Here is a 22,867-nt window from a genome sequence, read left to right on the forward strand (position 1 = left end):
AGTGGTTGAGCATCGACCTAGGATCCAGGAGATCGAGGTCTGATTCCCGGTCAGGGCACATGCCTGGGCTGTGGGCTCGATCCCCAGTCAGGGGCGTGCAGGAGGCAGCCGATCAATGACTCTCTCATCATTGATGTTTCTATCTCTCTATCCCTCTCCTTCCCTCTCTCTGAAATCAATAAAAATATCTTTAAAGAAAAGAAAGAAAGAATACTCTTAAGAATGTACCCCACCATTAGGCACCCTGCCAGTTTCTATATTCCCGGTGGCAGGGATTCAGTTTATTTCTGGGCGGCATGATACCTGTTCATGGACTTAGATGGCCTCACTGAAGAGGACTGCCACTTTAGGTTGTTGGTGACAATAGAAAACATTCAAAGACATCAATGGTTCAGGCATTGGTTGGCAATGGCTCAGAATGGCCATGTGAAGTTCACATTTCCATAGATCAAAGCTACAGTCTCAAAGGCACAAATTTCCCCTTCCTTCTCCTCACACCTCTCTGAACTTTTCTCAGCCTTTGCCTCTGGCTCTGCCTCTGCTGCCAACACCTTAAATATCGGGCTGCCTGGCATTCAGGTCAGAACTCTTACCTCTCCTCCTTTTATACACTTCGGCTGGATGCTCTTCCGCCTCCCATGCTTAATGCAGACTTCTCTCCTCCATCCTAAACCTACACTTCCATCTAGCATGTTGCCACAGGGAGTTAATTTTTGTGGAAGGTATAAGGTCTATGTCTAGATTTAATTTTTGCACGTGGATATCCAGTTCCAGCACCATTTGTTGAAGAGACCATCTTTGCTTCATTGCATTGCTTTTACTCCCTTGTCAAAGATTAGTTGACTGTAGTTATGTGGGTATATTTCTGGGCTCTCCATTCTGTTCCGTTGATGTATTTATCTATTCTTTTGCCAATACCACACTGTCTAGAAAGCTGACAATGTGGTATTGGCATATCAAGAACCAAACCCAAATTTCCTTGTGGTCTGAAGAAGAGAGCTCTGGGGCCGTGGCAGCTGGTCTGTAATCCTTGTTGCCCTATTTTAAAAGGAGTCTACAATTCAGGGAAGTGAAAATTCCTACAGCCCATCCCTTTTAGGCTGGGATTATTTGCAGAAGAGAACAAAGAGCAGAGATTTATTACATCAGGCCTCAACTCTTTATTATATATCAATTCCCACCACACCAAGCAGATGATGGCAGGCTTCAGATATATCTGAGTAGCATAAATCTCCACACAAAAAAGGGAGAGGAGAAGCCACATGCATCTGTCTTCAGAGGCAATATTCAAAATATTTAATAACCAGTTTCATGCAGACCAGTCAGAATCTAGACGTAAAGTTAAGTGATCTCCTGGTTATCTTGGGGGCATTACCGTCTTTAATGAGGCAAAGGGGGTCGGAAACTCCAATGACTTGAAAAAGTGGACATTAACCAACAAGCATGAAAATACTGCAATATTTTAACAATGAGAATAGATATACAAGTGAACACCAGCTGAACATCGGCCTTGGTGATGCCCAAATGGCCTCCATGAAGAGATGGCACAACCGAGTGGGTGGACGTGAACTGGAGGCAATGTTACCAGCTCCCATGAAACCGTCACTGACTTATTGGAGACAGCTGTTTTGAGAATCAAATATCTGAACAGCACTCATCTCCACACAAACAAGGGAGAGGATCTCTGTGTGGTGTGCAGGAATCCAGAAGCTCCATCAAATCTCAGGAGGGAATGGGAAAGTGCCCAGTGCAGGCCAATGGTTGACAGGAGGAGGCAGCCCCAGGGATGGCTTTCAAGGTTGTGGCAAGAGGCTGGAGTGTGAGGCACAGCAGAGGCGCCCTCCTGAAAAGCCCAGCAGCTGATGGGGCCTGTTAAACCTCAGTGGCCACCAGTCCAGGTAGCAGAAGAGGCCAGTTTTCAAGGTAGGAACTAGAAAAGAGCAAGAAGCTAGTCTTATCTCCTTCACCCGAGGTCCCAATATCCACATGTGTCCCTTATTTTCTCAGAACCACCTTGAGAAACATGGGGGTACTAGGTGTGACAAGGGAGTAGATGGCGGTCAAATATGAAAGGCTGAGGTTTTAAAGGTATCAGTTAAACCTTATAATAGCATGGTTGAACTTTGATAGACAGTTTAAATATTTAAGCATACTAAATCTAATAGATTGAATTTTGAAAAAAATCTAGTCCATGGAGCTTTGTGAAGAACTCTAGGTTAGTTTTTAAAATCAGTGAAATTATCATTGTATGTGGGTGAGTGTGCATGTGTGTGTGGGTGCATGTGTGTGTGCAGTAATTTCCAAAGCTTGAATATGAGTAAATCTGTAGCCCTACTACACAGATGGGAGAGGAGGAACATTTTGCCAGTACATTCTATTGCCTGTAAATGCAAGAGATCTTCAGGATTAAGTAGGTGAATGCATCTGCATTTTGGTATTGGCGGTTTTTAATGTCACTATCTCTAGTGTGGCTTTCTCTTTCTGGACATACTAAAAAAGACCCCAGACCTGCCAGACTAATAATTATCTTCCTGATAATATGTAAGATGAGAAAGTGAAACTCGACACTTGGAAGCTAGGCCTGTTGCATTGTAGGGGTGTCAGTGCTTCTGCATTTTTTTTTTCTTTTTTACTCACCCAAGAGCATAAAAGAGACAATTTTCTAAAAGAACATAATTGCACACAACATTCGTCCCCATAACTCTGCAAGTAGATAATGAGAACTCGAGTAATGAGTATAATAAGGCATCGTAGGCAGATCTTAAAAGCAAATCGCACAGACTCCAAGCTGAGCCTTATTTTAGGTAGACTGTTCAATGTGCCTGCTTAGGAAACCACCTTTGTCCCCCTAATGCAGTCAGGCTAAGAGAACTGTGGCTACCACACTGCCCAGCCCCTAAAAGGAGGGGATGGAGCCTGTTCCACAGGGGCCAGGCAAGGAACTGGAGCTTAGAGCTCAGACAAAGCTGCTATTTAAACTTGAGATCCTATCCATCTCAACATGTCCTGTCTGGGAATCAGAGGCCCCACAAAAACATGGAATGCGGGGTGAAAGAGCCTATCCACAAGATCCTGAAGGTTTAAAAGCGAATGTAAAACCCACATTCTGTAAATTGCATGCATTGTAAAGAATTCTTGCATCTGCTCCAGCTCTTTGCATGGATGATTTTGAGCCTGGTTCCCGAGTGCTTCCTATAAGGCAACGGTACCCAAACTGTACAGCATCAGCCTCCCCTGGGGACTTGTTAGAGATGGTTCTTGAGTACCGCCCAGGCTGGCTGAATCAGAATCTTGGGGTGTGGGACCCAGGAATTTGTTTTTTGCCAAGGTCTCCAGAGGTTTTGATGCTCGTTAAAGTTTGAGAACTGTTTTAAGAAGAGCAATGACCCAGGGACAAAGGAACAGAGAGGAGACAGAAGGAACCTGACTGATGATGATGCCCCAGCTTAAGGCCCACTTCTTCAGCTGCCAAACCCAAGAAGAGAGGGAGGGTGTCACAGTGGCTAAGTGGGAACAGCACAGAGGCCTCAGCCAGTCCCTCTGCCATTTGACAGAGCACAGGGAGAGGTAGGAACTTACCCAAGACTGTTCAACTCTATTCAAGTGGGACTCAAACCTGAGTCTCCTAACTTCTCCTGCTGTGCTTCCTGCATTAGGAAAAGTAACCTCTGTGGAGTGGCAGGGAAGGTGGGACAGACAGAGATTTGCTGTATCTTGGAGACTATTGGAAAGGAATGCATTTAATTTGTTACTACACAACCAGCCCTACAAGAAATACTAAATGAGCTTTTCAGGATGGAAGGACATTATACAATAACTTGTATCTACACAAATAAGGAACACTAGTAATTATAATGATAGATGAAAATTAAAATACAGAATAAATGTAAATTTTTATTTTACAAAGTTATTTAACATGCCCAAGTCTCTATTTAAGAAGAACATTTGGGAGATAACCTTCAGGCCTTCTAATTATAAAATTCTAGTTATTTGAGAGACAACAAAACTCAAGTGCCTACGGGAGCCAGGCAAATAATATCAAAGAATCAAATGGCCCATGTGGAGACCACGGAGGGCAAGGGGTACACCCTCGGCAAAGAAACACTGACGTCCAGCGGATTGTCAGGGGCACAGTAAGGAGGGCGTGGGACAGTCATAAAGCCCTGGTTGCCAGTCTATGCCCCTTACCTATCTTTACCCTCATTTCAAATCCTGTGGGAGAGGGCACAGGCACACTGCGTTGCCTCTGGACACTACGCTAGTCTGGGCTCCCCAGAAACACGCCCTGATCAGGGATTCAGTGCTGGGGAGATGCAGGGAACACTAGCAGTGAAATGGGGGAGTACAACAGGGAAGGGAAGGCAGTCAGTCCAGGGTTAATTACCAAGCAAGTGACCACAGTGTGAACTAGCTCTCAGTCCTGCCAAGAAGCCTGGGACACTGACTGCGCAGGGCACGTGCCTCTGAGCTATTCCACCCAAGGGCGAGCTGCGGCTTTTATACACCAACTCCCATCATCTGTTTCAGGGCCGTTCCTGGGGAGTGTGGATGCTAACTCCCCGGAATTTCCAGCCTGCTTTGTACTAGAAAAGCAGACAACGGTGTTCACAGAAAGGCCCCAGGGAGAGAGATGGCATCTGGGGGTGGAGCGAGTGAATTCCCTCGGAAGTAAGGGGTAGAGACCAACAGTGGCTGCTATGGTGTCGCTCACCCTCCTCACACCACCTCCATCACTGCCCCATGGGAATGCAAGCTGTTTTGTCAGATACTTTGATTTTTTCTCAGGGAAGACAGGAATTGAAATTTTATGGGAAATCTCCCAATTTTTAAATTGTGGCAATCAATTTATAGTTAAAAAAAAAAAAAAAAAAAAGTCCATAAAGATCACTTGTGTGTGTCCATTTTCAATAGTTGCACTGGGCTTAATAGGTTTGAATTTCATTCCAGCCAATGAACTTGATAAAAGTTAATCACTCACTGTCTAGTGGCCCCTGAGTATCATCTCTCAAATGCAAGCCCCATGCCGAGGACAGATTGCGGATGAATTTACTCAACCCTTAATTGCAAGGGTGGGGTGGGGATCGCCTTCTCTCTGAGCACCTCTTTTGCGCCTTGTTTACTTCTGATGGTTTTACACAAATTACTTCCTGTAATTCTTGCAAACACTCTGTGACATGCTATTTATTCCCCCCTTTCAAAACCCAAACACCACATTCCCCTTGCTTAAGACAAATTAGTGACTCACTGGGTATTATTTCTGCCATGGACAAATAGTGAACGATTTACTTTCAGTTGATAGCAAATAATTTCCCTTCTGGTCTTTGAAGAGGCCAGAAAGGATTTATCCTTTTAACTCTGAACAATCCACTGTCTTAAATTTTTTAATTTTATTTTAAAATAATTAGGAGGTTACAAAGAAATGTGCACCCAGCCCTCCCTAATGTTAGTACCTCATACAACTATAGTTCAATATCAACACCAAGAAGCTGATGTTGGTATAGTCCACAGAGCTCATTCAGATTTCATCAGTTATATCTGAACTCATTTCTATACGTAGTATACAGGGTGAGGCAAAGGTAGGTTTACAGTTGTTTGTATGAAAAATAATGCAATAATTAATAGATAATAATATAAGAATAAATTCTGTGTTATGCATACTCACAACTGTAAACCTATTTTACCCCACCATATATATATATATATATATGAATTTTTTGAATTAAAATTGAAAATCTTTTTAAAACAAAAAAATAAAAGCCAAAGTGCTTGCACATTTTCCTCTGGTTGCCCTCTGACTGTTCCTGGGCAAATTCTCACGTGACATGACTGTTTCCACGTGGCTGAGGTTGCTGGGTTGTAACAGATCATCAAAGGGACAGCTGGCTCCATTCCTCTCTTACCTCTGGTGGAAGTTTCAGGGAGGTTAGAAGGACCTAAATAGTGAAAATCTACGCTTCAAACCTCTTCCATTTAAGCCTCCTTTGGAATGCCCACCCCCTCTTGGCTGTTGGCTGGTGAGTTTCCACAGTATCCCTTGAGCAGGTTGCAGTGCTGAGAAATGCAGAAATCCAGGCCTGGAGCTATGCCAGTGTGATGAATACCTTCCATTTGTCCTTCTAGAATCTAGATATATTCTCCTGCCTTCTCTGAGCCCTGGGAGGCCAACCTGTGTCGGCTGCACGGATGACCTCTGATTTGCTTTAGCCAATAGGGAGCACCACTAGGAGACTGAAAGGAAGGGGCAGAGTGAGGTTGGGGTATTTATTCCCCCAGCTCCCATCCTGCAGGTTCACTGTGGTCTGGCTTCCACTGAAGATCAGGCTCCTGCCATGCAGCCCTCTTCACACCACGATCTCTATTTCCAGGTTCTAGCAACCAGTTCCCCACCTCACCCCCTCAGGTAAGAGTGGCGCCCCATGCGTGAGCACCACAATAATCCTCGTGCACTTTTCTAATCCTGACGACTCCTCTGCATCTGCCCGCAGCTTATTAAACGCTCCTCCAATTGCCCCACCGCAGTTTGACGTCTGCTTCGTGCAGGGACTCTGATGGATGCTGCGGACATGCACAGTCACGGGGACACGGCCCTAGAAAACGTCACCTCCTCCAATAAAACAGGAACATGGCAAAAAAAAATTTCTGTAGTTTCTATTACTTCCTACACTCATTGTTAAGGTGAAAACTTGTCCATCCAATTCGAGTCCCAGGTAATTCTGACTAACAGGATGACACAGAGGATGGTAGTTTCCTTTTTGTAAGCCTTCTGGAAAGGGCAGTGGGTGACTTGTGACTAAAAAATTAGAATTATAAGAAAGTGTTCTTAGCAGAACAATACCGGTGACAGGTGAAGTGACAAGGTAAAGCACGGAGGGGCTGCACATGAAAATCTTACCCGCCCATCGCTTGTCAAGAGGATGGAGTCACTCTTTATGTCCCTGTGAATCACTCCTTGATTGTGAAGGTAGGAGAGAGCTCTCAGAACCGACAGACACACAGTAGCTATCTGTTCTTCATTCATTCTAGAAAGGAAATAACATTTAAGGAGCAAGGACAGATTTAAGAACATCTTTGAAATGCTCTTGAGTCCCAGTGAACCAGCCCATGTCTGGAAAATCTACAGGCAGGGAAAAGGAAGTCATTGGGATCCAACTTGCAGAACTGAAGGCTGGGCACGAGGCTGACGGGGGCCAAGTATAAGCCAAAGGCAAAAGACCCCTGGCTTCTGGGGCATTAATGCAAATGTGCCACCTTAGGACTCTCACAGGTAATTCCTTAGGTATTGCCAAACCCCCAGGGTCCTAGAGAGGGAGTGCACGGAATGGTGCCAAGGTTCCAGGTGTGTGTGCTGGGTGACCTTGAGGAAGTCCTTTAACTTCCTCAGGTCTCTTTACTTATCTTGAAAAGGGGACTCAGGCAAAGTGGCCTTTAGATCCCTGAGACTTGCCCTGCCTCTCACTAGCCCTCCATCTCCCTCTTCTGGGAACTGGAGGTTTCTCATGCTCCAGGTCCTTCTATCAGAAGGAAACTGGACCCAGTTAGTTACGAATAGCTAGGTGTGAATGGATGATACTTTATTAGATGGACCGTGGGGATGAGAAAGACAAGTGCGGCACTGGACATGTGCTCCCACATTTCATGGCTGCCCCTCCAAAGGAGGTGCATCTGGTTTCAGGGGAGATTATGCAGGTGTTACAATGCAGTCGTTTCTAATCTGTGACTTCCTCCGGGGAATGTTTCTCAGCTTGATTTTTTGTGTGTCTTGTATTCCCAGCATACAGGAAAGAGCCTGGCACATAAAAAGTGATAGATGGTCCTAGCCAGTTTTGCTCAGTGGTTAGAGCGTCGGGCCTCAAACCGAAGGGTCACCAGGTTGATTCCAGCCAAAGGCACATACTTCGGTTGCAGGCTCGATCCCTGGACCCGGTTGGGGCGAGGGCGGGAGGCAACCAATCGATGCCTCTCTCTCTCTCCATGGCTCTCTCTCTCTCTCTTTCTCTCTCTCTTTCCCTTCCACTCTCTCTGGAAAGCAATGGAAGAAATATCCTCGAGTGAGAATTAAAAAAAAAAAAAAAAGTGACTGATAAACATTGGATGAGATGACCACACTGTCACCTCAGGGAAGTACGTAACAATGGCAATTAATCATCGTGACTCGCAAAACTATTTAAAAACAGAATTGAAGAATTTCTCTGTGTTATGTAGGTTTGTTATCATGACATAAAACGTTTCTGATCTTCCACCTGCTGCTTTTTCCCCAGGTGTCCTTGGTGTATCAACACATAGTAATGTCACGGCAGCTCAGGAGAATAAAACAGTTTTAGATGTCTGTGTAGAAATGGAAAATTCTACTATTTGTCACCAAAACGTCTCAGCAGCTTGCTGATTTTAAAATCTATGGGTATTAATGAACTTCTGGAGGGCAAGGAGAATGTGAATTGAATGAACTACACATACACGATATTACAATAGGCACCTGGGCAATACAGAGGGAGAGGGTAGTCGCGGCCCTTGACTTCAAAGTGCTTACAATTTGTGAAGAGTTCATAGGGATAATCACTGTGGCCTCACCCTGGAGGAGAGTGATAATTACCCTGAATTGTTTGTCTGGATAATAAAGAAACTTACCTGGTATGAGTAACGATGTCTGTCAAGGCACCACCTTCTAGAAATTCCATGACCACCCAGAGCTCATCGCTCACAAGGTAGCTGTTGTACATGTCGACCACGTTGTCATGGTGGTAATCGCGCATTATCACAACCTGGGCAAATGGAAAGATGCTTTTTGACTTGTGACAGTGAAATTTGGCTTCCTGTTCTCTTGGGGTGACATTTGTGCTGTGGGTACAACTGATTGAGAGTAGCTAGTAGAAATAAATACAGAGAAAATGCCAGGCCAACTATACCCTGGGGGGGGAGACAAGGAGTGAGGGTGGGCAGAACCGCCACAAGGCTCGCATCCACTGAGGGAGCTGATTTGCCTCTTCTGGTGGGGGGAAGGGGAAATATGATAAGATATCCCTAAGGATCTAATTTAGAAGGCACCGTCCACACTCCACGGTTAGTTAACCTGGTAAAAGTATCACTAACTCATGGTAAGTGAGTAACTGGTGAGTCTCACAAGTGAATGAAGTAAACAGTTACTAGATGTGGGGCCACATGATACCCAACTTCACTTCTTAGGAGAGGGTTTGGGTTGAATTAGAGAGAGGTTTGGGCTGAATATAGAGGATGGGTCTTGAAAGTAGAGACATATAACGCAGGCATCAAAAGGCAAACTAGAGGCTGTTTGTGGAGAAAGCTTCCAGGAATTGCTGCTCTGTGGCTGCTTCTGGTGACGTTTTTGGAGACAGCATTAAATAATAAATTATAGAGTTGTTTATTGAAATCATATTTGTCCTGTCTGCTCTGGCATTATGGGGAATAAGTTTCAGAAATCAGAAATTGTGGACTGGGAAGAGGCTGAAGCCCACTCACCTGGTGCTCTGGGTGAGTGAGGTTCAGAGCATGGAAAGGAAATGTACACCTTGGGGAGCTGGAGATGTGTGGAGCCTCTGGAGGCTTCACATGAGCCACCATAGGAGAGAGTCCAAAGTCACAGCTGATTGCATTTTTACAGTGTCTGTTTATTGCTCTGAGAGCTATATGTAGGTGGTACATTCTTCACTAAAGACTGACATGTTACTTAACATTGGGATCCTAACTTGATATCTTATGACTTAGATTTCTCATCCACAAAAGCTCATCTCTCTCTTCAAGACCCCCATAAAATCATTAAACACTCCAAAATGTCTTGTCCCTGGACACAGGTACTCACTTTCCCACCTATGTGCATTTGAGAACTCTCAAGTGATAAGCAAGTTTAAAAGGTAAAATGAGAAAGTGGAAAAATCAGTGCAATAAACAGATAGAAAGGGTTAATTTCTTAATATATCAAGAGCTCTTACAAATCAATAAGACAAATGCTACCACCCTAATTGAAAATTGTGCAAAAGCCATACAATTCAATGAAGAAATGAAAAAATGGCCTATAAACATTTAAAAGTAGATTCACTAGTAATAACAGCATTAATTACAGCAGTAAGATGTATCCATGTCTATCAGATTAACAGAGATAACATGATAGTATCCAATGCTAGTGAAGATAAAACAGGACTATTGGTGAGGTCCCAATTGGTACAAACTCTCTGGAAATCAATACTATCTACCATTTCCCTAAGTAGAAAAAATATAGGAAGGAAATACTGAAATATTAATGTAGACTATTTCTTGGTTGTGGGATTATGAGACTTTTAAAAAATATATTTTCCATATTTTATACAGGGAAAATTCAGTCTTTCTATAGTTAGGAAAAAAAATATTTAAAAGTTCCTAAAGAGTGGTAGGCAGTCCATTGGTAAACTGGCTTCCGTTTAATGTGATTTTGAAAAATTGTCCACAAAGGATATGCAGTGTCAAATGTCCATATACCCACATCGACGGGGAAGCACGAGGCTCTGGAATGGGCCGTCACCCTGCTGTGTGACTCTGGGCTAGCCATTTAACTAATACGGGTCCAGATCCCCTTGTTGCTATGGCGATGACATCTCCGTCTCACAGCGTTGCGAGAATCATCCCAGATCAATGCTCGGCGCAGAGGCTCACACACACGAAGTGCCTCTTAAGGCAGCAGCCACACGTGTGCAGAAGGGGATCAGAAGGAAGGGTTCTGGGGGACACTATTTTTGTATTTACATTTTCACCGTTTCCCAATGTCCTAAACTGCACATACAATCTTTTTGAAATGGGAAATAAGTGTTACGTGGGTGAGGAATGATGATCCGAACCCGCCACCTACCTCATTAAAAAGCAGCTCTCGTCTCTGCTGCTTCCGAAGGTCCATTTTCTTCACGGCGACCTGCTTCCCCGTGTGTTTCTCAGTGGCGATGCACACGATGCCGGTGGACCCTTCCCCGATCTTGATGAAGTTGTCCAAGTACTCCCGGGGGTCTCCCGGGCTGACCACCAGCTGCAGGGCAGCCCGGAACTGTTCGTGGGACACCCTGGAGGGCTGCTGGTCGGAGGAGGAGCCCCAGCTGGGCGGCGGGTAGGTGCTGGAGGAGATGCTGAGGGAGCTCAGGTAGGACGCTGTGGAGATGTACTGTGAGCTGGTCTGGAGGGATGGGTGGTGGTACAGGGTGGCTTTGTGGTACCCGGACGGATACTGGTGGCTGCTGGAGGAGTAGCCCGCTTTGCTTTGACTTTGAGGTAGTTTGGCGGGGCCCCTGGGGTAGGTGTCGGACCCTGACAGTGGAGGGCTGAGGACCATCTGTGCTCGATCGTAATCCACCTGGGAAGACACACAAGGGTGGAGAGTGTTGGCCTGTGACGTGTGGCCGCCACAGCAGGTGGCCGGTGAGCTCTGCGCTGGCCTGAAGGAGGAGTTCCACTGCCCACCCTGCTCACGGCGAGGGTCCCCTTTCCAGGCCCCAGGCCGGCCCGCTTCCACCCTTTACCTGCCCTCCAGTCTCCCCGCCCAGCCTCCTTCTTCCCCTTCCCCATAGAATTCCCCAGAAGCCGACTCTGAGACCGGGATTTGAATGCAAGTAGCGGGATGTGGTCTCTGGAGCTATGAAGTGAGACAGCGGAGGGGAAAATGCCAATAAAAGGTGAGTTTTTATAACCAAATTTTCTAACTACGAGTCTGAGGGTTAATCTTATGTTTTAACTTGGCTAGGCTATGGTACCCAGTTGCTTGGTCAAACACCAGCCTCAGTATTACAGGAAAGGTAATTTTAAATGATTAACATTTAAATCAGTAGACTCGGAGTAAAACAGATCACTCTCCTTAGTGTGGGTGGGCTGCCTCTAATCAGTTGAAGGCTTTAAGAGGAAAAGATTGAGGTCACTCAAATAGGAGGAATTTTTCCACCTAGATGGTCCTTGGACTCAAGACTACAGCACCTTCCGCCAGAATTTCTAGCCTGCCAACCAGTCCTGCATATTCTAGACTTCCAGCCCCACAATCGCATAAACCAATCACAGAAAATCTCTCTCTGTACACACACACACACACACACACACCCTCTTGACCTCCCATACTAGAGGGTGGTATGTACCATTCACACACATAACACAGCATGTACGTAAAAGGGAAAACCTGGCTCCTACGCTGACAGCTTTTTATTACAGCAGCCTCCCCTCATCCATGGGGCATACCTTCCAAGAACCCCCCTGGGTGCCTGAAGCCCTGGATAGTACAGGACACAATATATACTGTGCTTTTCCCTATACACACGTACCTTTTCACTTAAAGGGAGCATTTTACGGCTTCTCTTTGGTATATTCAGATCGCCAGCATCGCTACTCTTGCCCGTCGGGGCCATTGCTGTGTAAAGGGTTACCCACACAAGCACTGCCACACGCACAGTTGATCTGATAGCCACGGTGGCTACTAAGTGACTAATGGGGGGCCTGGAGCGTATACAGCGGGGAGATGCTGGACGAAGAGGTGATTCATGTCCCAGGTGGGACGGAGTGGGATGGCGTGAGATTTCATCATACGGCTCAGAACAGTGCTCCATTTAAAATTTATAAGTTGTTTACCCCTGGAATTTTCCATTAAATATCTTTGGGCAGTGCTTGACAACTGAAACCACGGAAAGGGAAACCATGGCGGAGGGGACACTAGTGTACAGCAATAGGCTAAACATCTGCAATGTTCTCACTAAATATGCACAATGTAGTTGAGAAGAACAAAATTTGCCCTCTCCGTGGCCTACATTGCCTGGCGCTTGGCTGCTTCTGTGTTCACTTTTCCAAACGGCCTCCTTCTCCACTCCAGGAGAGCGTCCATGTGGTTCCTCAAGACCGTATGTCCTTAGACTCCTTCCTGTGCTCCTACTTCTGGCCGGACCACCCCCTCCCCACAAGCCTGGATAACTGATAAAAAAATATATATTTTTAATCTTCACTTAGGGACATGTTCATTGATATTTAGAGAGAGGGGGAGGGAGAGAGAGAAAGAGAAAGACAGAGAGAAACATCAATCAGTTGCCTCCCACATTAGCCCCGACCAGGACGAGCGGAACGAATTTGCAACCTAGGTATGTGCCCTGACTGGGAATGAAACCAGAGACCTTTCTGCGCATAGGACACCACTCCAACCAACTGAGCCACCCAGCCAGAGCAAGAGATATTAAAAATAAAAAAACCTGCATCTTCTAGGAATTGCAAACACTGCTCCACACTGCACTGGGCCGCCTTTCTTCTTTGTTGAGTATCAGCAGCATCGTCAGGGTCCAGATTAACAGCCGGCATGTGGTAAAAAGAAGAGGACACTTGCCGACACGAATGGGACACTTCCCGGTCCTGCAGAGTGCTGAGTCACTCGCTGGGAGCTAAACGTCTTTGAAATTGGGTCTGTGAGACACAACAATGCTATTGTTTTCCATGCCTGCCGGTGAAAGCTGCAGACTCTTAAAAAAGCGATGGACATGGAGCAACGGCTATCACAAGAGACAAATTTTGGAACCAAACTCAAGGTGTACTCGTCAAAGGACACTGACTGCTTGTCTCTGAGGGGACACGCGATCTTCCCTGCGGGCGTTCACCCATTCAAGGAGATGCTGGGTAAACAAACGGCTGACCTTGCGAAGGAGAAATGCTTGAGTGACCTTGTTCGAGGCCACCGTGTCGCTGACCCATGGCCTTCACTTGGGTCTTGATGACCCCACTGTGGGGTTCATGATGGCGGGTGTCGCTGGCTGGCACATTGGTGGCAGGTCTCATTCTCCTCCTGACAGTCAAGCAGGGGGCAATTTATTACGTGTTATTGTTGATAAAACCAAGACTCAGGGAGGTGAAACTGCTCCCAAGTAACCCAAGTGGCCTTATAGTCCTAAGACTACACCACCCCACTCTTTTGCTCAGGTCAGTCCTTCACTCCCAGTGGGAGGGTATCGAGATGCCCCACATGCCTGAAACACTGGCACCACAGGCCTGCTTTCCTCCCTGCTTTGGCCTATCTACCATTAGTTGTCACCTCCCTGATGTGTATAATCGAGGCTGGATGCTCTCTCTGTGGTAAGATGCAGGGGTGTTTCATTGGGCCCCTTCCCTTAACCAAGTATTCTGTGAGAAGTCTATCCTTGCAGGGTAGATAACATTACACTAATGCTAATAATGATACGTGACATTTGCTGTGTGTTTTCCATGTGCCAGGGGTTGTTCTAAACACTTTATGTACACGGTTGCGTTTAAACCTCAAGTCACCCAATGAGATAGGCCCCATAATTGTTCCATTTTACAGATGGGAAAACCGGGGCATGGTAGGTTTAAGTGGGCCATGCAAAGTTCTCAAAGCTAAGGAGAGGAGTTAGAATTCGAATCCAGATAGTGCTGCCTTAGAACCTGGGCCCCTGATACGTTCTGAGATATCTTCAATGATCAGAAAGTAGAGAGGGGCAGGACAGGTGGGCGCAGCGTGGAGTGAACTGCAGGGCTAACGCCTGTGAGGGTGCTTCCTCGGGCCCAGCTGTCTAAGCAGCCTGGAGCAGAATGCAGGAGCTGGGCTAGAAAATGATGGATGGTAATGGCTGGAGGAGGGAGATGGAAGAAAAATTAAGTGGGGTTTTTTTGTTTTTTTCTTTCAAACAGTCTTGGCTTAGAGAAATTAGCTCAAAATATACAAAAAAGGAATAATCATCAGAACAAAATGAGTTGATCATCTATGTACATAATTCATCGCTTGCATTTTTGCTTTGGCCAGAGCAGAATTCTGTGTTTAGCTGTAACAATGCCCAAACTTTCTTCCATGGATTCTTCCAAAAACGAAAGCCCAAGCTTTCTTTTGTAACAAGGCCTCCTGGCTCTTACACGGCTCTTAAACTGTTACAATTATTTAATTGTCCTAACTCTAGATCATCTTTCCCACGATATCCCGTACTGGGAAGTGAGTGAAACATAACTGATGAATTTGCCCATATATACTATTTTGCACATACACACTCATTCATGCACATAAGAAAGACTTGCAAAGGAGTATAGCTTGATCTATGCAACCTTTTCTACAACCTGATTTACAATATAGGAGAAAAATCAAAAGGAGCACATGTAGAGTCCCTATGAGCCCTATAGTATCCTGAGAGAAACGGAGGGGTAAGTCACTTTGTGAAACCACGATGCAGCGGAATTGGACGAGTGAAAGGTACAGATATTTAATAAATGAACCCATGCACCTCTGACCATCCATGCCCCAAGCAGGTAGTTTACCTTTGAAGACCTATGGCAATGGCTCAGGAACCAGAGCAGGGGTGGGAATCTGTCAGGCAGGAGTGAAAACAATAGAGACTAGGAAGTCTCCCCACTCCTCTGAAGAGAGTGGGCCTGTGATTTTGTGAAAAGGTAACTTCACAGAAATAAGACCATGGTCTGCGTACTTTTGAGAGGGGTTTCCATATGGCAAGACGCAATAAGAGAAGACTGGATCGCTTTAGCAAATTATCACCCAGACTGCGAAACTGCTCAGCTGCTGTTGCAAGGACACTAATTCTCATTGAAAATCGGATGCATTCCGAGAAGGAATTCTCTCTACAGGAATCTTTAAAAATGCTGAAAAGATGTACAAGTAGTCTTGGTTTCCTTCCTCACTGAAATGGTTAATGACATCCACTCATTTATTTAGTCTCCTGATGTCTTTTAGTATACTGGATAAATTAATTTTTAAAGAAATGTGCTTTTTCATGTCTCTATTCAAACCCAATCAAAGGGGGGGGGGGAGGCTGTATTCTATGGAAGTAAATAATCCCCAGTTCACAACTCTGCCAAACCACCCTTCCACAATGCGGACAGCATCTCCAAGGATAGGGTCAGACACAGGCTGGTGATGTATCAAAATTATACATAATTATAGCAATGAATTCATTTAATCAATCAATTTCACCAGCGGTGCGCTGGGGTGGACAGGGCCTAAAGCTCCACGCAGCTATCAACTGCTCCGATTACAGCTGGCTGTCAGCCAGAATTCCCCTGATCCATGTTAGTTAAATGCACATTAATCTGAATTTGGCAGTGTAATCAAGGACCTAACTGAACTGTGAAATTGAATTCTGCAGTAGAACATCATTTGACCATTTTTATGCCAAGGCTGGAAAAACAGGTTTGGTGGGGGGGGAGGTGAAGAAAGGAAAGAAAGGGGGAAAAATCCTGCTTCAGCATCTATTTGTCACCTTGGCCTTCTGTACTGGTGACAGGGAGGCCGTGGCTGGGTCGTCCTGGACCGAGGGGGGGCTGTGCGCGCACCCACACGATGGGGACTGCAGAATATTCTGTGAAGCATGGAGAGTCGCCCTCTCCACTCCTCGCAGTGATGGGCTGCGAGGCAGCTGTTCCAGTGCTCAAGTGTGATGCTCCAATACGCCTTTTCAGGGTAGAATAAAGCAGGGTGGCTGCTCATCTCCGACACGAAAAAGCCAGACTGGGTGCTGCTTGCTCTGCATAAATCAACTGTGGGATAAAAGTGAATCAGAGGCCTCTATTGCCTGAGCAAGGACATCTCAAATTGCCCTTATTTGACTCAACGGGAAATGTAACAGGACCAGCCTTGGCTTTGGGAACAGAAAAGAATTCTGGAGAGAATCAGTAACTGGCTTTCTCTGGAGGGACATCTTAGGGCCTGGTAATGAGGGGAAGGGAATTCATGAAACCCTGTGACTCAAATGTATGTTGACTCTCACCTATCCCTTTGGTTATGCTCTAACATTAAATTCTCCCTGCCACGGGCAGGAACACTGCTGACGGGCAGTCCCTGCTGGCTCTCAGGTGGGAGCAGACAGCCTGGCCTGTGGCTGATGGGCTCATGTGTCTCCATCCTTGAGTTTCCAGCCTCTGCTTCTCCCTCCGAGGTGGTAGCTGTCTGTCTCTAGGATTGCCGGGTGTTAGGGAATTGTTCCATCTCCAGCTGCACCCTAATAAAACAGTAGCTGCTGTCCCTGCTTGAGGCACAGCCGTGACATGTGCCCAACCATGGTCAGTTTCCTCCCAATTACCTCTTTTCCCTTACGAAATGGAGTGGCCCTATTATAGTCGCTCTGGCCGGATGACAAAGGGACACAGCACACGATTTGAGCTGGAGTTCCATTTTGGTCAAAGAGGCGAGCATGTATCACCACCCCCATGAGCTGTGGGGGTGCCTAACGCTTCAAGGTATCTCCTTAAGACCCTGATGCAGGAAGCTTGGGAAGTAAGTGAAATTCTGGACGGTTAGGCAAGCAGAAAGTCATTCACCATATTTAGCGTTTTGCAGGCCCATTTCCCACACCATGGCACTGGATTCCTATTTAGGCACATAGGCTCTTCCTCCAACTCTGAGTCAGTTTATCCAATTAAGCCCCGGGGGGTGCTGCTCCAAACTCTAAGAATGCACCTTCTATTCCAGAGCAGATTGCTCTGACCTGCACCATCTGTCCCTGCCAGCAGCGACAAGAAGCTGGAGACTCTAGGGACTGGTTCACTGCTGCAGAATGTGGTTTGAATGTGTGAGGGCCAGGTTGGATTCTTTTGGTTTTTTAAAATTTGGTAATGGGAACACGCACTTATAATGACCAAAATACACTTTACTGTGGACCACAAGAACATTCACAGGAAAACGGGTCCATTCATATGCAAAAACCACCTAATGTAACCTGGTACAGCCACTATGGAAAATAGAATGGAGGTTTTTCAAGAAATTAAAAATAAAACTACCATCGGATCCAGCTCTCCCACTTCTGGATATGTATCCAAAGGAAACACAAAAATCATTATCTGGAAGAAATATCTATACTCCCATGACCACTGCACTATTAACAATAGTCAAGGTATGGAAACAAGCTCTGTGTCCATCAACGATGAATGGATCAATAAAATGTGGATCGAGAAAATATATATAAAATTGAATATTATTTGACCTTAAAAGAGAGGAAATTCTGCCATTTGCAATAACATGGAAGTACCAGATGGGCATTATGACAAATGAAATAAGCCAGACAGAGGACAAATAATACTGTACAGTATCACTTATATGTAGAATATTAAAAAACAAACAAAAATAAAACAGTAGAACTCATCAAAACAGAGAGTAGAAAAGTAGTTGAAAAGTGGTCGTCAGGGATGGGGGTGGGGATGGAGGGAAAAGTTGGTAAAGTGTACAAATCTTTAGTAAAAGATGAATAAGTTCTGAGGACTTAAGGTATAACATGGTGACCTTAGCTTATAAAACTGTTCTGTGTAACTGAAATCTGCTAAGAGAGTAGAATTTAAATATTCTCCCCCCTCCCTCCAATAAAAGTAAATATGTGAGGTGATGGATGTCTTAATTAACTCGGAGGAAAATTCTTTCACGATGTTTACTGATATCAAGGCATCATGTTGTAAATTTTAAATATCTTACAATTTTGTCAGTTACATACCTCAATAAAGGTGAAAAAAAAATCACATTCTTTACCGCTACATAAAGTAACCACTGACCTTCAAAACCTGAGGATGTTACTAGATTCAAGCTATGGAATGAATTAATCCCATTATTTCACTCTAGATCTACAAAGGAAAAGTGAGTGAAATGCACAGGAAATCGATTAAACCAGCTCATCCATCATGATACATACCTATAGCTTCACATAGCTTTCGACTTTTGGTCAATTAGACCTCTTATGTCCTGGTAAGAACATAAGAAGTGAAAGGAGGCAGTCATGATACCCTGACCACGTGAGCTCAAATAACACCATGAGATGAAAGACATTCTCAAAATTTAAATTTTAACTGGAGGTATAGATCTCAGGTCTTTGTTTTTCATTTTATGTACTGGGAACTAATGTGGGAGCTTTTTGTTTTTTCCAAAGAACGGCTTAAGTCACTCCCAGCATGTACCTAAATGACTTTGACACATTGAGTTTATGAGAAATAGTAAGCAAAGAAAAATATTGACTATCTGCAATCAATAAAGCAGTAAATGCAGGCAGGCTTGCCTTCCAGATTTTGCTGTGCAGCCCACCAAGCAGCTGGAGAGACAGCGTTTTATACAAACGTACAGGATCACACTACTAGAAGTCACATGCCTCTCAACCAGTATGAGGCCTTTGCCATCGGGGCCCATCACCAAATGCCCCGTTTTCACTTTGCTATACCACTGAGGTAGCAAAAACATCTCTAAGTTAGCATGGGGAAATAAACCACTCTCCAAGGTATTTTGCCAAGTCTGTACTTTCAGGTTCAGTAGCTTCTCCAACAGTGGTCCCCAAACTTTGGGATATCATCACCAGTCAAATTCAAAGCAAATTTGCAGCAGCTAACTTTTTTTTTTTTTTTTGCTAAGAGAGGAGTTAAAACAAAACAAATAGAAAGTACACAAAAAAGGTCCAGCAACCAGCTTCTATCTATCATCCCCAAATTCCATACAAAAAAAAAAAAAGACATTTCAAGACAATAGTAGAAAGAACATACTCTCATAATGAAGAATTGTCCCTTAAGTGGAATAAAATGAACTTTATTAAAAACTTACCACTTTATCCTGATCTTTTCTGCTTTTCAGCAGAACCACATAAGCTTTTCCAGAATGCAGGAACCACTGTATTATCCCATCTAACGCTCTACAATCATATATTCCTTAACAGGGGTTATGCTAAATATGTTGTGCTCATATTGTACTAGATTCTCTTTCAAATAAACAAGATTTGATGCCTTTTAACTAGAAAGCCCATAGGAGATTCCCCACAGACTTTTACTTTAATGAATAAATGGGTCTTGTCCCAAATTTTCTGCTCCTGGGGCTCAGGGATGGAAATCAAATAGAATTTCCATATGGATTCTCACTTAAAAGGCAACCCAGCACTTTATAAGGGCGAGTTAGCCCGGCCGGGGTGGCCCAGTGGTTGAGCATCGACCTAGGATCCAGGAGATCGCAGCTCGATTCCTGGTCAGGGCACATGCCTGGGTTGCGGGCTCGATTCCCCAGCAGGGGCCGTGCAGGACGAGGCTGATTGATGACTCTCTCATCACTGATATTCCTCTGTCTCTCTCCCTCTCCCTTCCTCTCTCTGAAATCAATAAAAATATATTAAAAAAAAAAAAGTGGAGTGAGCACCACCTTGTGGAGGGTGCGGCACCCTGGGGTGAGGAGGCAGTGAGCGTTACCTTCGCAATGCACATTGAGGGCTCGGACAGCCGAGGGTAGGTGTAGGAGTTGTACGAGTGTCCTTGGGGGTGGGTTTTAAATGCACTTGCTCCGAAGGGCATCATCGGTTCCTGGAGCCCAGAGCCCGACCTGGACCTCTGCCGCATGGCGGGCTGGGGGCTCGTCTGGCTCAGGTACGATGACTTTGGCCTCCTGTCGTAGTCATCCAGGCCGGGCCCCCACTCACTCTCGCTGCAGGCCAGGCTCTCCTTGGAGCAGCCGCCGGTCCCCGCAGTTCTGGAAGGCGTGAACTGGAAGGGGTAGTCTAGAGGGGAGCTGCTCGAGGCTCTCTGGTACCCCCACTTGAGGTCACTGAATTCGCTCGGTCTGCTCAGTGAGTCCAAGTGCGCGTGATAATCGACAGGAAATCGGGCCATATCGGATTTCAGAGGCTTCAGATCCGAATAGTAGGCGTCCCCCGGCTTCAGCTTCAGCACGTGCCCATTCTGCCGGGCCGCCTGGCTGCCTCTGTGAAACGGATCCAGGTCATCCCCGTAGAGGCTCCTCTCTCGGTGCCTCTCGGGGGCGTAGTCGGCGGTGGTGTCGGACTCGCTGGAGTACTGCGAGAAGGTGATGAAGCCGTTTTCCTCCCGGTGGCCTTGACCGTGGCTGCAGGCTCCCTGGTCCGGGGCGGGCGGGCTTTCTTTCCTTAGGGAGTTGGAGCGAGTCACCGAGATGTTGTCGAAATCCTCCAGGAGGCCGTTGATGGAGGATTCCTTGCAGGGTTTGTTTCCTCTAACGATTGTCTGGGAAGAAGAAAGGGAATCGTGTTTTTAAAAATATATCTATTTCAGGCTTTTGAATTGATGGAGGCATCCCAAGCCCACCCCATCTAATTTAAACCAGAGGAAACAGACCCCAAGACCATTTCATTTTAAAATTATTAAAAAACAAAACAAAACAAACAAAAAAAAACCCCAAAAAACTGTTGATGGACTTCAGTGGTGAAATAAATAAAATATTTAAACAATAACCTCAAATTGCAAAACTTTCCTCACCTACCTCAATAGAGAGATCAAGTAAACACCGAAAAGCCGTTTAGTGGGAAGGGACAAAAAGTGCGGGAAATGGGAATATTTGCAATAGTGCCAACAATAAAAATAAAGGAAAATCATTTTAAAAAGGAAAGCCATTTAGAAGGCTGTTTAAGCTATCATCATCTTACTTAGCGGTTCCTGGGAAATCCCTCCTCTTGTCCCTCCACTTAAATATTCAACCCTAACCACCTAACAAGAAGCAGATGGTTATAATTTTAACAGCCTGTGACTGTTTGGCTATAAAAGGCGTATTTGTTATGTTTTTACATTCATGACCCAGATTATCTGCAAACCCAGTAGGCACTGTTACTTGAATATTAACCTATTGTCTTTTTACCTTTTCATGGGAGACACATGCTAATTGAAGTTACTGGGTTTTCTAGAAGGAAAGGGAAATTTTTGAACTGTAAATAGGGAGCAGCAGGGAGATTAGTCATGTGATTTAACTCGTGATCAGACGTGATGTTCTTATTAAGCATCTGACTGTAATGCTTGCTACGGCCACACTTCTGTGTATCATCCCCACTGAATTCACTGAATTTGGGGGGCTTGATGATGGAGGTGCACCTGAATCTTGGTGACAAACTGCCAAGCCCAAATGTTCCCTTTAATGGACCTAAATAGCACCGGGATACCAGGAACAGAAGGAAATCACGACCCACTTACAAAGGCAGGCGGCTGCACCTCGCTGACAAGGTTTGCAGCGAAATATCACCGGGCGGGTAAAAGAACAGAGACCAACGCGTGAGGACTTCAGATTTCCAGGATTTTAACAGAAAAAAGTCTTTGAGCAAGTAGCAAGGAGTTCAAAACCAGCTCAGTTAGTACACATAGAAGAGATTTCACACGGGAAAAAGAGGCAAAGTCATCCCGGAGAAGGTTTTTCTAGATCAGTGCTTATAAAACTATCCAGAGCGGAAGACAAGGTTTTGTCCCATCCCCCCAGGTCAGCCCTGGACTAATGCTCTTGGTCTCTACGATTTTCTTTTAAATAAACTTCTAATTTTGGAACGGTTTTAGATTAACAGAGCAGTTGCAAAGAGAGCAGAGTTCTCATACATCCTTCACCCAGTTTCCCCATTGATAACATGCTGCGTTACTATTAACTAAACTCCACATTGATACAGATGTCATTAGCTTTTTCCTACTGTTCCAGGGTCCCATCCAGTTACCTCATTACATTTATTTGTCATGTCTTCTTTGGTCCGTGACGGTTTTTCCAGCTTTCCTTGTTTTTGATGGCCTTGACAGTTTTAAGGAGCACTGGTCAGGTATTTTGCAGAGTGTCCCTCAATTGAGACCAGAGGGCGATTTAAAGGGCCCAGCAGCTTCTAAGGAAGTATTCAATAATGCTCTGACCTCAAAGGAATCACACAGGGAAGTTTTTTCCCCCCTTTCTCAATATCTTTGTCCTGGTAGTGAGTTTCTAAGACTAATAGTCCAGCTCCCATCATAGCCACGTATTCATTTTCTGAAGACAAACAAACAGGTTTTCTGGATATAAATTTGAAAGGACAAGTGATTCAGATGCTAATTTGATATGAGCAGGGAACCCTTTCTTCATAATCACAATGACCCTCATAGCCCCAAAGGCAGTGCATCTGAACACATTCTGATGATCTCTGTTATCTTCTCAATCACACAG

The 22,867-nt window shown here is 45.1% G+C and overlaps 1 protein-coding gene across 2 annotated transcripts in view; it reads right to left on the reverse strand.

The window, feature by feature from the left end:
- Positions 1-22,867, reverse strand: part of PAK5 (p21 (RAC1) activated kinase 5) — a 166,183-nt gene that overhangs the window by 7,260 nt on the left and 136,056 nt on the right. For both annotated transcript variants that reach the window (XM_081148684.1, XM_081148685.1), the window contains exons 4-7: positions 20,146-20,931; positions 10,835-11,326; positions 8,626-8,759; positions 6,893-7,019 (exon numbers count right to left, since the gene is read on the reverse strand). In XM_081148684.1, the coding sequence (XP_081004810.1) occupies positions 6,893-7,019; positions 8,626-8,759; positions 10,835-11,326; positions 20,146-20,931 (1,539 nt within the window). The remainder of the gene's footprint in view (positions 1-6,892; positions 7,020-8,625; positions 8,760-10,834; positions 11,327-20,145; positions 20,932-22,867) is intronic.

This window comes from Miniopterus schreibersii, assembly GCF_964146895.1.
Source record: "Miniopterus schreibersii genome assembly, chromosome: 10".
Lineage (NCBI taxonomy): Eukaryota > Metazoa > Chordata > Mammalia > Chiroptera > Miniopteridae > Miniopterus > Miniopterus schreibersii.